The sequence below is a fragment of the Trachurus trachurus genome, assembly GCF_905171665.1.
Source record: "Trachurus trachurus genome assembly, chromosome: 20".
NCBI classification, from domain to species: domain Eukaryota; kingdom Metazoa; phylum Chordata; class Actinopteri; order Carangiformes; family Carangidae; genus Trachurus; species Trachurus trachurus.
In genome coordinates, this window is record NC_139911.1 from 15,752,844 (window position 1) to 15,770,090 (window position 17,247).

The following is a 17,247-nucleotide window of genomic DNA, read 5'->3' on the forward strand; positions in this document are numbered from 1 at the left end:
TTTTGGAATTCCTATTAAATCCTTGCTTGTAATATGGAAACTTAGGGATATGTACTTGTCCCTTTTCAACAGAGTATTGAATTTATCCACGCATAAAATTATATTTTTGGCTTTTAATGTCATGATTTGAGCCAAATAATATTCAAATTAATGTTAAGAAGTAGACAGAGTCATGTCATTTTGGTTAAGGGGCAAAAGGTGAAGAAAAAAGATTCAACAAACACATGAAACACTGGTCCAGTCTTAAAAGAAATATAGGGATTCCTTTGTAAAATGTAATATTGTGACGCAAACTACAGTCTATGGACGCAAATGAAAATAACAGGTGGACTGTCCCTTTAAGGCGGGGGATGATGACGTAGAGACGTTAGCTAAGCTAACCGCTGCTGTTACCGAGGCAGCGGCGGAGCTCGTGGGTGGCGGGTTGTCGTGCAGATGCTACAGAAACATCAATAAAGTCTCTTTTAAGCAGGTTTTTCGCAGCGAGGTGAAGATGTCCTGGTTCAAAGCCGTGTCCTACAGCGGGGACGATGTCTTCGACGAGACGGGAGACGACCTCGACCTCCAGTCGAAAGAGTGGACCTCCAACATGAAGAAACGCGTCAGGGTAACGTTACAGCTGCTCCTCCAGATGTTCCCACTTTACCTCACATACTCAGTCTGTTTAGTATAAACAGCTACAGTCAGTGTCAGTGTGTCCTCTCATGCATCTCCTCTAACTGTTCCGGGCAGGACGGGTTTGTGGACGGAGCTGACGCCGCAGAGGACGCCTTTCTTCAGGTCGGATTCAACGAGGGCTTCAGGGAAGGAGCCGCTCAGACTGTGGCTGTGGGCCGCCTCAAGGGTATAGTGAGGTAAACAATCACGTAGTTGTCTCACTTATCAGTTGTCATACAACCAGGACCGAGGCCAGAGATATTATAACCTTTGAGCTTTACCAATCAGACAATTGAAAAACCTGGAAGAAATTCAGTGTGCTGCCAGTGGGGAAATATTAAAAGCTGGGAGGAGCATATGATAGGTTGAGTAACGATGACTATGATAACTTGATTTATGCCAAAGGGAAATTGCAGCATCCAGAATGAGAATAAAGCAGGAAAATGATAAATATAACAGTTACAGTCTACATTCAATATGATTATTCAATAAACTAAAGATGGACTCATACCTTTACTCTGCCATAATACACTACATGTGTATTGTGTGAGTCAGACAGATACATGCTCAACTGCACAAACCTTAACAGATCACATTAATCTGATGGTGTGATAAATGTCTAAACGTCTATATTAATACGGAGTAGACTGGTTTGAGTCTGAGTCCTAAGATGTTCTTCAGAAAGGGAATAAGAGATAACACACAATTCACTGAAATAATGAGGTAATATTTATACCTGATTGGACATCATATTGCTATGATTTAACACTTTTTTTAACCAGAAGAACTTATTCTACCAAACTTGGATATAAACCAAAAAAAACACTGAAACTATGGGTCTATTGACTCTTTTCAGTTGAAAAAAATGACACTAGTCTTGTGGATATCAAACCTGAGTTTCTTCACTGACATTAAACTTTAGCTTTTTTCATTCAATATCTTACTTTACAAAACGCATATTCAATGTTCAGTCCTGTTTTTGGAACTTGTTCCAAAAACATACCCAGCCATCAAAAGAACAGGCTGACATTTAGCTTTAATCTGCTCTTTTCCAAGCAGAAACACAACACATATTAAACCAGTTTAGATTTTTTACTGTTTCAAGCCTGTTGACAAAGTAGAGACTGACGTTTTACTCTTTTTTTGTGTGTGATATTTTCCCACTATGATTTCAGCCTTGTTCTTGCACAGAAACATCATGAGCCTCTTTTGTACCGACCATTATTGAAGTATCTTTTCTGTCCAGCAGTTGCCAGTCCCAGTCACTTCTCTGTGCCATTGTGACTGACACTGTTGCCTCTTTGTGTGTCTCATCACAGTGCTGTGTGGTGCTGGTGCCAGATCGAGCATCCGGAAACCCCTGTCCCAGCCAGTGTCACTGAGCTTTTGCAGCAGGTGACACGGCATGAGGACAAAATCACAGAAGGCATCAAGATGACTTTAGAAAATCCTCCTCCCAGCGTGAGCAGCGTTTCCGAGAGCATGGAGGACCTGGATGTGAAGCAGGCAGATCAGGGCTGTGGTGGAGGGGGATGTGATGGAGGGGGATGTGGTGGAGGGGGATGTGGTGGAGAGGGATGTGATGGAGGGGGATGTGAAGAGAAAGGCTGCTGCAGGAAAGGAGAAAAAATGGACCTGGATGTTTCTCACATGCCACAAAAACCCCGTTCAGTGTCCACTGACTGCTCCTCCAGCTCTGATGAAGGTCTAGAGCTCCTCCTGCAGCGCTGCATGGCCTTAGTGTTAGAGCTCGGACTGCCACAGGAGCTGATCAATCACATACAGGAGCTGAAGAATGTGTAGTGATTGAAGGTCAGGGACCAAAATCACAGTAAAAGGTGGACAATACTTGAATGGGCACATAAACAATGAAACAAACAGATTTCATGAGTACATTTCACAGTGTATATAATGTAAAATATGATTTTTACATCTGTATATTTTGAAAATAAAAAGATTTGATATATTTTACTGCACTCCCTTTCACTCCTGTCCCTTATTTTTTCATCACTGAAAAAAACAAAACATTTATTGATGACCATACATATGTTTCAGACAATGAAGAATTTCAATGAATTAGTCCTAACAATCAAGTACCGGTAAATGTTACAGTGTCTTGTTACTTAGGCTTGTGTCTTTTCTCATTATGAACATTTTTTATCATCAGAATTTAACAAGAAACCCCACAGATTCGTTTACCTAATATGTCCTCCCTTAAAATATATTACATTTACAATCATAAGAAGCTTGAAATAGTATCTGTTTTTTTTTTATCATTATTATTATTGCTTGATAAAAGAGTTAAAGCAGAAGTAAGCGATCCGGTCGTTTTGGCTAATGCTGCGTTCCAGGTAGGCTTTTGAAACCGTAAATTACAGCTTCAAGTCACAACTTACGACTTTGTAGCGTTTCAGGCAACCCACTTGTGTTTTTCCGACCTGTTTTACCTGTGAAAGTGCACTATAACGGCCACTCGTAACTTCCGACCCGTGAACTCGTACCAGATCGAACTGGTACGACTTCACAGGTCGGAAAAACACGAGTTACGAGTTTCCTTGAACGCACCATAACAGTCCTCGTCCCTCCGTCACCACATTCACGGCGTCCCTTGGCTGCACACACAGCCCTGCATGCCGTTCTCTCTCCTCATTGGATAAAAACTGTAGGATACGATAAATGTTTTCTCCTCGGCTCAGAGCAGAGCAGAGTGACTGAGAGACCCGTGTTTCGGTCCAAACACTCTATGTAAGTGATTGCTGTCGGAAGATATAACTATTTAAGACTTATATTAACACAAATATATCACTTACTTCTGCTTTAAATCACTGGTTTGTCTATGAACGCCAGAAACAAACCGACCTCAAACAATCTACAGTATGTTTCCCAGTTTCCGAGCAGCACTTGAACGCAGCAAAACTAGCGGCGCACATGAGTATGACGTCATGCGCTCGGACCAAACCGTGACCCCGCTGCTGTGGCTGCGCTGCTAAGGGTTCGTACCAGCAGATGTTTCGTAGAAAACACAGTAAAATTCACGCTTTAAAAATAAATAAATAAATAAAACGTGTCGCGTTAAACGACAGCGGTCTAGTCATAACAAAAGGTGAACCACTGTGACAGCTGTGTTTCTCATGAGCGGCGGTCAACCTGAAGCAGCAGCGCATGTTTGTGTTTTAAGTTTACCGCAGCTAGCTGGCTAGCAGCTAACTTCAGCTTGTCTTTCCAGCTAACCAAAAGTGAAACAGGAAGAGGAGCTACATGAGGGAAAGCTCGGGGAGGCCGTCAACATTAAAACTCAACCGAGGTATGTTTTTCGACAAAACCAGAGGTTAATATGACAGTGACACGTGAATGCGGTGTGTGAAATGTGCTCTTACCTCCTGGTGTTGACACTGACAATGGGGTGTAGCCATGATTTGTAATAGAAACAGACTCATCACGAAGTGCGCGACTCAAATGGCTTTAGCCACGGTTCCACTTCAAAATATTTAAGTCGTCACATGTTGAATTTCTACAGATGTTGTTAAAGTCTGTTTTCACATTGATGGTGGTCGTCATATTTTATGTCTCTACCTAATATTGTGTTAACATGATGGTTACACACAGAGAATGAGTCACAAAAAAAACTGTGATAGCAAATGTTGTGAATATACTGTATCTCTCATATCATGTGTTAGAATATTTGTTTGTGTAGAGGTGTCATGTTTGGTCACACTTACCAAAATACAATGTGTCATTTGATATTGAATAATTGTAATGGCGACTAAAGTAGAAATGATTTGTTGATAAACTGGTTAATGAGTCGGTCATTAGAAAATGTATTAATTTACTACTTTGATAAGTGATTGTGATTTATTTTGGTGACATCAATGTCAAATCTTGTAAAAAAAAATCTGTCTTTCAGTTTCAGACAGTGTGGTGTCAAAATAAATACAGTTGAAGTCACTTTGACCATTTTATTTCTTATTATCTCAGATATTGCAGACAAATTCTCTAATTAGTTGAAAAATAATCATCAGGTTAATAAGTAGTTTTAAAAAAAACTTGACCAGGTCACACAATATGCTGTCACACCACTGTCATCACACCAGTATTTGAATCATTAATTTAATAGTGATGCATGTTTTTGCTTTTAGGTATCAACCTTATTTCCACATGTGAACATGGTTGCTTCCTGGCTTTAGCAGCAGCTTGACCCTCCTCATCATGGCCTCCTGAAATCCTCAGGCTTCGGCGACTCGTCAGGTCGCTCGCAGTTGTTCTGGATCAAAGCCGCCGTTCAGCCTACAACCTGTCTGACTCCCCGTGCGGGAGGGAGCGAGCAGATGGGGAACTGCTGCTGTCACACTGAGAGTCCCTGTGGCAGTGCGGAGGAAAGAAGTGGCTTACTTGATGATGATGTTAAAACCACGGTGCCCACAGGGGGCAACAGTGGTCCTGATGGAGACGATGCTGTGAGGTGAGACAACTCTTCCCTTTTCTTTCTTTTTTTAAATTTGAAGACACACTGTTGTTTGGTTACATAATGTTTACATACACAAACATCAGGGGAAAATCCAGCATGGTGTTTAAAAGTGGGTAGGAATTCACTATGTTGAACTCAACTTCCTGTGTGATTCAGAGTTGATGTGCACTGACTGTCATGGTTCACAATCTCGATCTCGATCAGTGTGGCTTTTTTTTTTTTTAATTATCAGACTGACATATTTAGAGCAGCAGATAACAACAAGTGTTGCATCTGACTCGGTAAAGAAAGTGAAGAACAGGTTCAACAACATTCAAATGTTTCTCAAGGAAGTGAAGCGTTTTGACTTCTGTTTTTGGAGATAATGGATTTTAAACAAACATTTTGACTCGAGCAAATGTTTCATCGTCGTGGGCAGAAGGTAAACAAATGAGATGACAGAAATACCCTTGAAACTCTTAACTGGTGCTGTAATAACTTTTAGGTTTCCCCCTTAGGACTTGCGTAGGTTTTGTATTATGAGACCAAATTACAGAGTGACATACACTATAGCGCACTGGGGACTTCCAGAGATGTGAGAGGGTTTCAGAGTGGGACAGTTGTTTTGGCAGTTCATGCTCTAGCGGTTGGTGTAAAGAGCTACAGATGACTGTTTTAATTATGGGTCTTTCACTTCCCTCCACCCACAATACAAAAGAACATCTTGAAACATTTTGCTGGAAAATCTTATCTATAGTCACAAATCTAATCAGGGTATGTGGGTTCCTCGATTTTACTCATTACTTTCATTTGATTTATGCTTTAAAGGGTGTTTTGTTGTGTTATCTCACATTGCTCAGGAAAACACCTGATGCAGACAATATGAAGGAGGAAGAGAAGGCTGAGGCTGTGTTTAAGAAGCAGAGTCCTGAGAATGGAGAGTCAGAGCCCAATAACACTCAGGAGAATGGACCCTTGAAGAAGGAGAGCATTCACGCAACAGAGCCTTCTGCCCGCAAAGAGACGGAGCTCAGAGAACAAAATGAAGATATGAAGCCGCCTCAAGACGACAGTGGACAAGCTGAAGATCTGCAGTGCACTTTACAACCCCAGCAGAAAACTTGCACTGGCGATGAATGGGAGGTTTTTCCAGAAACAAACGAGCCACCGAAAGAAGAAGCTCCAGCGCCTGAGCCGGAGGAAATCCCAGATGGCATCTCGAAAAAAGTCGAGTCAGTCTGCCCTGAAGAAGAGCCTTCCCCGACTGAGACGACCACAACGACAGAGCTCGCTGACGACGATGAGGAAGAGGCGGTCTCCAAGGTTACGTCTGACGAAGCTGAAACTGAGCCGTCGGGGGAGATCTCTCCAAATAATCCAGTGCTGTCAGTGCCAAACTCTCAGGTGGAAGAAGCAGCTTGTCAGGTGTTTCCCGGCCCAGTGGACGGTCAGGAGATCAACAAAGAGGCTCCAACAAGCTGGTAAGGCACATGACAAGACACCTTCAATATGAAACTGAATGAGAAATATTTAACAAAGACACTGGAACATTGAATTAAGATATTAAGAAACAATCTTTTCACATGTCATCTCCCTTTATTGTTGTATATATAATTTCTTTTAAATGTCAACAAAATGCCAGAAAATAATGATGAAAATGGCAGTTAAAATGTCCTATATACCACAGTGATCTGTACAAGACTATAAATGTCTTATATTTTATGACCAAATCCAAAAATGTTCAGTAAATTGTCATTTGAAACAAAGAAAATAATCAAATTGTCATATTTGAGAAGATAGACACAGCAAATATTTCACATTTTTATCAAAAAATGTTGAAAAGGATCATGTGATTATCAATTTATCATGAAAAAAGCTGCTTTTGTCGATCAGCAGAAACAAAATAGAGTAACCGTTGATGCCTGAGTCAAGATAATTAAAAGTCGAGAAAAGCCGATGGTGAATTACAAAACAACAAAATTAGGTTTATTTTCCTCCAGCATTTACAGTAAATCTTCTGTAAACAACTCAAATACAACAGTAGTGGAAGTAGTTTCTCTGAGCTGGTGGCCGTGACCTGTTGACAGTTGCAAACTCTGATGAGGTACGTTCTTGTTGCCTCATTTTGAAAAACTCACAGGCCAAAAAACATCAGGAACCACTCAACCAGAAAACAATTATCAAGTTCAGTTATTTATGTGGTGGTGGAGTAATGTCTTGGCTATTATTGTATTTTCACTATTTCTACCAGATGTGTGAGTCAGACTGGCCAACATACAATAATAACAAATGCTGAGATCTTTTCTTCTTCTTCCTCCTCCTCTTTTCGAGGAGCTTTTCTCTACGAGGGTCACCATCTCTATCATCATTACCAAGGACACTGCTGCAAAATCAGGTTATAAAGAAATATGTCTTCATGGCAGCACGGCAGGATTTACAGGATTGCAAGTTGATTTGTCAAATATTTGATACTATGGGGTAAAAAAACAAACAGATAATCTCATCTGATCACTTCTATAAAATGTTTATTAGGCAAACAGTGAGCAAGTAGCTGCACTTTGCAGACTTTTTTCCCTTTTTTTCTCATGTCCAAAAAGGAGTGGGCTGAAGTTAAAAACCTATGTGGTCCCACCCCCTCTCCATTACTCAACCAAAATCAATTAATCTTCTGGCTTCCTTTACATGCTCTGCCAATTAATAATATAACTAATGCAATATATCAATAGATGTTCCATCCATTCATTAAAATTCTTTAAGAAGTAAGTTTTGGCAATAATATTCCCAGTATGTAGTAAGCCAAGGAGGACAAAACAAAAACAGTAAACTGACTACATGAATATACACTAAGCAAGCAGGTATATAAATGTAACAAAAAATAAAAATAAATGTAACAATACATGGTAATATAAAAACAAACCACACCCTGTGAATCTCTGTCACAGCAGTAGCCATTGTTAAAAACCAAGTGGAGGAGATGGCTCAATACATGTGATCGTTTACTTGCACTTTCCGATTAATCATTTATTGTAACTATATTGTAGTTACCCCGTTGTGAAGCACATTTAGTCTGCCTTGTGCATATAATGCGCTGTATAAATAAAGGTTGAATTTGAATTTGAATTTGAGTTTTATCCCGTGTCCAGTGCAGGGACAGAGGAGTCAGACAATGGGAGTTCTTCAGTGTCCGAGCAGGCTTCTCCTGAAGACAGAAACAGCCATGATGTCTCCGCGTCTTCTCCTGGACCCGAGCCCACAGGACTGAGCCACAGTGGTGAGGACAGAGACGCCGCCAACTCTGTCACGGAGCCAGAAGCCACTCCTCTGGCAGACGCCAGTGCGAGGTCAGCGAGTTCAGAGTTTGTGATATCAAAAACAAGGCACTTGTTTACATAGACTGTTTGTACTTGTGTGTGTTCGATTTTGTCATTGTGACCACGAGGGGGCGCAGCGACACCACAGCTCACTGTCTTGTTCAAGTCACTGTCAGACTTGTTTTGGATTACATACCTTCTTCACCTTCTTATTTAGTTTACTTACAATATTTGTACAATCTGACATTATCCACAAAGTATGAAATATAGGTTATACATGTATTAATGTGAGTTTAAGAGTAGATGGAAAAATATTGATTGTGTGTTGGAAGCTGGAAAAAGTAACAGAAATGTGTCCCTGTCCACATCAAACAGATCAAAGATCGATCAGAATACAACACCGGATGCCAAGAGTTCAGCTTCAAGCCAGGAAGAGGAAAACATCAAACAGGATCATGAAGAGGAACCGGTGCCCAAAGTGCAGGATGAAGACGGAGACGTTCCCAAAGTTGAGGAGGAGGATGTGACGAAGGAGGAGGCCGAGGCCGAGGCCCAGGCCGCGAACCACGATGCTGAGATCCAGGAGGTCAGTGAGGAAGAGGAGCAGCTGGGAGGCAGCGTCGCCACGGAGACAGTCCCTGTGACGGAAAGGGAACTGGGCAACAGGTCAGTAGAGAGGACTCTTGGCTTTTTTAATCTCAGCATCACACATGATGTAATACCCACTGTATCAGTGGAAACACAGAGTCAGAAAATGTGACTGTGATTCGGGCTGTAAAAGAGGATGTAGAAGTGGGACACAACACAGGAAGTGTTTGTTTAAAACTGCGTGACAGCGTAGACTCTATTCATCTTCAGCCATGACAGATTTTACATTACATTCCCAGAGACCCTGCTGAAAACAAGTGGCCACAGTCGTCACTAAGACCACACAGTTCTACAGAGAGGAGAAAATGAAACATAAGATAATAATAATAATAATAATACTGGAGATCAAAGAAATAAGGATTGTGCTACATTATTTAACATGGGACAGATCTATGCAGTACATAAAAGGCTTAAGGAGGGGTAAAGCACTTAGAATGATGGGAAATAAAATCTAAATAAACTACCAAGTGTATGTTTTGATGACACTTTGAGTTGTGTGTGTGCACTGCAAAACCCTTTTTAGATAAATATACAATAGCTTTAATAGAAGTTTTGTTTTGTGTTTCTTTTTCTTCTTCAGTGAAGAAGACCTGTACAGAGGAGCTGAGGAGCTGTCCGTGACCCCAGGTAATAACCCAGGACCACCGCCTGCGTCTGTGTCAAACTACACATTAGTGCATCCAGTTCGCACAGCTACATAATTTAACTGCATTGAGGATTGCAAACAACACTACAGTTGTGTCTTCGTGCAGAACCTTGACAGTCGTCCTTTTGTTTTCGTCCTCTGTCTCCTGCTCAGTTTTAAAGGTGGAGGACAGATGCAGCTTGGCCCCAGCGGTGGACATTCTGTCCTACAGCGAGAGAGAGTGGAAAGGAAACACTGCCAAAAGTGCTCTCATTAGAAAGGTTGTTGCCTGTAGCTCTTGGGAAAGACGTGTTTCAGATTAAAGCCAGTTGTTGTTTTTGACTTTTTTATCTTTTTTTTTCACATTAATGGCTGAGAGACTTCCTGTGGTGTCTCCGTGTGCTGCTGCAGGGTTATAAAGAGATGTCCCAGAGGTTCGGCGGCGTGAGGAGGGTGAGGGGAGACAACTACTGTGCACTGAGAGCCACGCTGTTCCAGGTGCTGTCCCACAGCACTCGGCTGCCTGCGTGGCTGCAGCAGGACGACGACATAACTGTGGTAAACGCTCACTTTGAAGCCATTATATCAGTCGAGCCGTGGTTAATGCCTGCATTCCCGCGATTGTTGCCGGAATGAGGAGAACAACAAAAACACTCCTCGCTCCAGCTCGGGAGGGTTTATGGATTACTCCAAGGTGCTAACCTCGTAAACAGATGAACAGCCAAAATTAGCTTTTTTCTTCTTTATTTGTTTTTTAACAAGTGAAACAGGATATAAACAGACACTGTAGAGTAACTAAAAATGAGGCGAATCAAATGGGTGTTATTTTCATTTTGGTTTCATTAAAGGTATAGTTAAACATTTTGCCAAATTGGCCCATTGCCATAATCCCTGTATAGTCATAGCAGTAGGTTCGTTACCTTTAATTGTCAGTGCAAGCTATTTTTAGAACGGCGGAGCAGCTCTGTCTCGTAACGTTCCGTTATTATCTCATAGCGTGGTGAATGTGCAGGTCACAACTTCTCCACCAGAGCGTTTTGGAGTTGTTGGATTCTGTATTTGATGAGTTTGATGAAGGAAACCAAGAAATCCCATTAGCCTCCGTAGCGTAGCTCTGAGCAGCTCGCGGCTCTGCTCCGCTGTTCTAAAAATAGCTTGCACCGACAATTAAAGGTAACGAACCTACTGCTATGAATATAGGGATTATGGCAATGGGCCAATTTGCCAAAATGTTGAACTATCCCTTTAAGTTCGAGATTTGTCCGAAATTTTCATCTTGTAATTATCAGGTATTAATACACTTACCGTATTTTACTTTTACTTATGTACAAATGAAGAAAATAAACCTTAAAGTGAAAGTCAAAATTTCCAACAGATGTCATCAATAATGCATCAATAATATTAACCATACTGTATCTAACCCTAACCCTATGGCTGTCAGCTGATAGGGAGCTGGAAGTTGACACTTAATCACCTTTGACTGTTAAAACACGGAGAAGAAGATGTGAAAGAAGTTTGTATTCCTGAGACTAACTCAACTAAAATCTGTTTTAATAACAACACCGATTCATCCGCTGTTAATTCAGCTGATTTGTACACGTCACCGTGGTGAATCCTCTGTGTTTACAGCTGCTGAAGCAACTGGAGACCCAGGAAGGCCTGATAAGCCAGTGGACATTTCCTGGAGAGCGCCTGCAGGGAGACGGGACAGGAGATGTTGCCCAGCGGCTCAAAGGCTACATGGAGCTCCTACGCAACAAGGTAGTGGCTGCAGATCCGCTCGCACACACACGTAAACGATGAGAAAGTATTTTAAAGACACAGCACGAGTAAACCACAGCCCTATTTTTATGCCATCCGTGGACACTGAGGGTATTGATATTCATCCACAGGGCTTTTGGATGTGATTGCTACCATATGTAAAAGGAGGTAATTTTCTCAATGCTGAGCGGCTCCTTCCCTCAAGGCTTTTTTTTTTCCCTGCGTGTCATTAACACAGCCTTGTTATGCTCTAAAGGATTTGGGGGGGATAGACGGACCCTCAACCTCAAAGAGACACTTAAACTGTTAAAACCACAGTGCCTCTTTACTGCGACTGTATGTAGCCCCCGGCAGAATTTATAGTCGGCCTCCACCGCTCAGAGCTCGTGGTGTTTACTGCGCACACTTTAAAAAAAAAAAAAAGAGTTGGACCTCGGTCTGTTTATGAGAGCGAGCTGTGTGCTGGTTCTGTGCCGGCGGACACTATGGATCACATATAGTCGCACTTGGAACAGACACAGTGTCAGGTTATTCTGGTCTGTGGTTTGTTTTCTGTGCATATGTCGGGAGAGAGTGAAAAAAAAACAGGCTCACAATACAGTAAAGTAAACATTAGCTCATGTTTGAGGCAGTTTATGTCACTGAAGGAACTAAAGTCAGAAAATGAAACTTTTACATTCACTTTCGTGACCACGGCAAATGAAAGACACTGAAGATTCACAGTCAGATACACCAGTGTATGTTTCAAATGGGGCTCAATCCAATGATCAAGTTTTTGCTCTTGATTATTTTGTCATATTCTCAGTTGATGAATTAATACTTTAGTCCTAGTCCCAGACCCCAAAGTTGCAGCCTTTTCCTTTTTTCACCAAACCACATTCAGTTTACCATGACAGGAATGCATGCAACGTTTATGAAGCTTGAACTAAGCAAATGTTTTGCTTTTTTTTTGCATAAAACAAATTGTAGCAGCTCTGGTTAATGACGGGGACTGGAGAGGTTGACTCAGGCATCAGTCAGATCTTAAATTTGCTGTAACATCAAACAAGGAGGAGATGAGATATAAATGAGAAACTTTAACTACATCGTGTGAAGCATTTTTCTTCAATATTGCCCCCCAAAAATGAATAAATAACCGAAATAGTTGAAGAATTATCTGTTTTAGCTTCACATTCATGCTTCAAAGACCATTTGTGATTGAAATGAGGCCACGGCCTCCTGTTGTGCCACACACTGTGCAGACACCACCAGGCCTGCAGTTTCTAAATATCCTTCATTACTGAGCAAAACAGCAGATTTCTATTTATCTACTCATTTAATTCAATCAAAATGTAACAGTTTAGGAAGAAATTGAAGTAGCAAACTGCAAATCCTCCCACTCTAAAGCTGTAACCAGTGATTGTTTGGTCTTTGTACTTCATAAATGACTTTACTGAATAAATGTTCATCAAAATAAGTGATTGGTTTGATTGATTATCCCCAGTGGCAGGTAGCCGTGGACTGTCCCTGTGCCGAGGAGCGGCAGCAGCTGTGTGAGCGGGTGTTCCAGGGCGGCGAGGAGGAGCTGGGGCTGCTGGAGGCGCTGAAGCTGCTGATGCTGAACCGAGCGGTGGAGCTGCACGGCTGCATGCAGGGCGGAGGAGACGTCCCGCTCTTCTGCTGGCTGCTGTTCGCGCGGGACTCGTCCGTCTGCCCGCGCTCCTTCCTCTCCAACCACCTCAGCCACGTGGGCCTCAGCGCCGGGCTGGAGCAGGTGAGAGACGCCAGGCCAGGGCGGTCTTTTTATGTGTTTACCACACAAAAGTTACTGTTCCTTACTGACAGTAAAATGCACCGTTACTTAGTCCCATCACAAAATAAAATACACCCATTTAAGTGTACGTTGTATACACATTTTTTTCAGTCCATCAACTAGTCGGAAAAAATCTGTTCATCTGGAACTAACCAACTCCTTGTGCGGAGGGATACTGAGTGAGTTGGTTAGTTCCAGATAAATGCGAGGTTAGGGGTTAGAGAGGGAAGTCCAAGTAAATTGACATTATTTGAGCATTTCATAAAAAGGGAACGCAATATTTACTTTGCCTGGTAATGAGTTACTTTTATAATGTACTAATTCAGTTACCAACTTAGTTACTTTTTGAGGAATGCGACTAGTAACTGTAACTAATAACTTTTTCAAAGACTGCTCAAACACAGACCCAGGGATTTTAAAAAGCTGTATTTTAACAATTTGGAGCATGGTGCAAGTGCATTTCCAATGTGTCCATGTCTTTTTTTTTTTACTTTTAACAGTGGAAAAAACAGTCGCTGCACCAGGCACATGGTGCAGAGGCTGGTCTGAGTCTTTTAATTAGTCATAGGAGTGTTTTGGCCGTATTATCCAATAACCCAATCACAGTGCCATCTCCTGTTCCCTGTTAAAGCCAGGCACACTCGCTCGCTCTCTGGCGTATCGCTGTTATAATGGTGAGTTAGATTCTATTTGTGGTCAGTTGATCACAGGTTGTCACTGACCAGCGAGCTCAGTCCTGACACACACACCAGCAGCAGCAGCAGCAGCAGCAGCAGCAGCAGCAGCAGCAGCAGCTCTGTGCTCACTCAGGGGCAAAGCACTGAAGTGTGACTGGCACAAGTCACAGTTAGAAATATTTTCTGTTATATGATTGTTAGTTATAAAGTGTGGTGGATATATTTAGGCGATGAATGGAAACACTGAAGCCTTTCTGCAGAGTCTCGTGCAGGAGACAAACATTCAATATGATTTTAATAATGACACGTCACAAAGAAAAAACATCTTGGTGCACTTTGAGCTCACTCTGTGCACGACAGGCAAGTCTGTGCACTTATTTTCATATTTCTCTCCTGACAATGTGACAGAGAAATACTGCACCACTGACTTGAGAGCAGGTTTTTGCAACAATGCACTCAACCACACATCATTTTATTTCAACATTTTGGCAAATTGGCCCATTGCCATAATCTCTACAGTCATAGCAGTAGGTTTGTTACCTTTAATTTTCGGTGCAAGCTATTTTTAGAACGGCGGAGCAGAGCCGTGAGCTGCGCTACAGAGGCTCATGGGATTTCTTGGTTTCCCTCATCGAACTCATCAAATACACAATCCAACAACTCCAAAACGCTCTTGTGGACAAGTTGTGACCTGCACACTCATCACGCTGTGAGATAATAACAGAACGTTACGAGACAGAGTTGTTTTCGAGGTAAATGCAGACACTGCTTGCCAAAAATCTGCCCCCGACGGCATCAGCTGTTTTCCATGAATTTACCTACAGTAGTAAACAACTCTGTCTCCTAACGTTCCGTTATTATCTCATAGCGTGGTGAATGTGCAGGTCACAACTTGCCCACCAGAGTGTTTTGGAGTTGTTGGATTATGTAATTGATGAGTTTGATGAGGGAAACCAAGAAATTCCATTAGCCAATTTGCCAAAATGTTGAACTATCCCTTTAACTTTCTGTGAGACAGGAAACATTTTGTGGTTAAACTAGCTGCTGGGATTTTCTCACCCTTTTGATTTCAGCAATTATACAACAGACCGTTGTCACGCCTCGTAACAAACAAACACAACTTCTTAAAATTTGATCTGTCGAGATCTGACACGCAGCATTCTCCTGAATGGTGAAACATGCCGCCACTTGAGCTGTTTTTTTGTTTTTGCCAGGCGATCTCTCTACATGGTGAGCCCTCGGGGTGAGGAGGCTCCCGGAGGTGACAAGCTACTGAGTGATTTAATTGTTATTTTCATTCTTTTCATTCAGGCTTTTGCAGGCTTTCGCAGGTTTCCTTAACAAACATCCATCCGCGAGTATCATATGTTTGCGCATTGTGCCGTTGGAGGAAGTCCGGCTTTCCTTGTAACCGTGCAATTATCTCGCTGCTTTGCGCAGGTGGAGATGTTCCTGCTGGGCTACGCCTTGCAGTGCACCATTGAAGTTTACAGACTGTACAAAGCTGACACGGAGGAGTTTGTCACCTACTACCCGGACGACCACAAAGGCGACTGGCCGTCCGTGTGCCTCGTCACGGAGGACGACCGCCACTACAACGTACCAGTCGTACAAGCTGCAGAACTACACAAGGAGCTCGACTCAAGCTGATCGTCGCTGCAGAGAAATCTCCTGCCATACAAACAAAACACGCCTCAGGTTCATCAAGATGAATAGATCTACACCAATTAAAGGAACAGTTTGACATTTTGGGAGAAACACTAATTATTTTTCTTGCATTTAGAGTTGGATGAGAGGATGGTTGGTGGGAGACTTGTCCTCACTGGGACGTCCAACACATGAGATTTAATGTGTTAATAATTCAGCTTTTGACAAGGTTAGCTGTTTCCCTCTGTTTGCAGACTTTAAGCTGATGAGCTGCAGGTTGTTGTCCCCTTTATATTTCGGATATCAGTCCTCTCAGCTGACTCTCTGCAAGAGAGCCAATGAGTGCATTTCCCAAAATGCCACATTGTTTCTTAAAAAATATGCTGATTTTGAGACCCTGTACAAGTTGTGGTTTACACACTTTTGTACACACTGTACTGTAAACACAGTTTTCTATGAGTATATGTACATATAGGGACATCTAATATCTCCATTACCTATGAATTAGTTTCCAGGGTGTCATTTTGATTTGAGCCCAAATTTTCAGCGCTACCTTGTTTATGTTTCACTTTTTTCTCAACAACTAAAATTCTAAACACAACAGAGCTGCAACAGCTTAAAAAATCATTAGATGGTTTATACACTGGAAATTTGGGCACTTTGATTAATTTATTATGTTTCATTATGTCAGAAAAAAGAGCATTTTAAATGACGTCTGATAAGTAGAACGACTGAATTATGATGAATTAGTCTAGGAAGAGTTTGATGATTTATCAAAGTTATTTGGAAGATTAATCGCTGCCTCTGTGTTAGAGGTGCGATTTGTGATGATCTGTGTGTTTGCCTTGCAGGTGTGTGTGTGTGTGTCCAACTCATGTGTAACATGTTGCCTTTAACCAAGCTGTTCTGAAGGGAGGGAAAAAAAAAATGTGCCAATGTTGCTGCAAAAAAAAAAAATTCTGGCAACAGTCCAAAACCACCAGCCACAGGATTCAGTAGAAAAGGCTTGGTCCTCCATGTTGCCTTAGAAAAAAATGCACAATAAGAATGAATGTTGGTTATTAGTGATCAGAGGCATTTTGCCCTTATTTCAGAGCAGGTGGGGAGTTAATAGTAAAACACTGATTATGCCAATTTGCAGGAATGTTCTTGCACTGTCAGATTTTCAGATGGCATTTAAATAAAATCGAAATACAATTTTCGTAAAAGCAATTTTGTCTCTACGACTGAGATCTTACGACAACCTGATCAGTTCATGAATTATGATCTGATACAACTTCTGATGTATCGGACAAAATGACTTTACTTCCCTTTGGCATTCCACCATTTGTTTAAACTATACAATTGATTACCAGTAATTGATTTTATAACGATTTCTTAGTGCATCGCTTACAAGGAGCAAAACGACAGTGGCGCGAGAGACCATAAACATAAGTACTTTCTCACTGAAGTAACACATACTGCAGATACAGCTGATGGTTTATCATGCACATGTAGCTACAGTAAATGCAGCCGAACACCACGTTTTGACAATAATGTTCACTTTCAGAGGAGTTGGCGTTGTGGAGATAACTTCACAATCCACCAGTTCCCCAAGCTTCATCTTTCAGAGTGAGCACACTTCAATCAACACCTCTATGACACAGCCTGTACTAAACTGATTCACTGTGGGACTGTCGTGTTAG

At 41.8% G+C, this 17,247-nt stretch overlaps 2 protein-coding genes across 4 annotated transcripts; both read left to right on the forward strand.

The window, feature by feature from the left end:
* The first annotated feature begins 387 nt into the window (after positions 1–387).
* otulina (OTU deubiquitinase with linear linkage specificity a) lies at positions 388–2,627 on the forward strand. The gene is made up of 3 exons (XM_083995721.1): positions 388–607; positions 733–854; positions 1,977–2,627. Exons 1-3 carry the CDS (start codon positions 494–496, stop codon positions 2,458–2,460), a joined length of 720 nt encoding a protein of 239 aa, XP_083851847.1. The 5' UTR covers positions 388–493; the 3' UTR covers positions 2,461–2,627.
* Positions 2,628–3,586: 959 nt separating this feature from the next.
* On the forward strand, positions 3,587–16,768 carry LOC311003833 (uncharacterized protein). Of its 3 annotated transcripts, XM_083995719.1 has the most exons (12): positions 3,587–3,649; positions 3,884–3,961; positions 4,794–5,116; positions 5,962–6,582; positions 8,245–8,442; positions 8,788–9,078; positions 9,641–9,687; positions 9,860–9,966; positions 10,097–10,243; positions 11,315–11,446; positions 12,930–13,199; positions 15,356–16,768. In XM_083995719.1, exons 3-12 carry the CDS (start codon positions 4,983–4,985, stop codon positions 15,563–15,565), a joined length of 2,157 nt encoding a protein of 718 aa, XP_083851845.1. In that variant the 5' UTR covers positions 3,587–3,649; positions 3,884–3,961; positions 4,794–4,982; the 3' UTR covers positions 15,566–16,768. The 3 variants fall into 3 exon arrangements, with proteins under 3 accessions (XP_083851845.1, XP_083851844.1, XP_083851846.1); XM_083995718.1 differs by having other exon boundaries at positions 3,600–3,961; XM_083995720.1 differs by having other exon boundaries at positions 3,600–3,961; positions 4,845–5,116.
* The last annotated feature ends 479 nt before the right edge of the window (positions 16,769–17,247 follow it).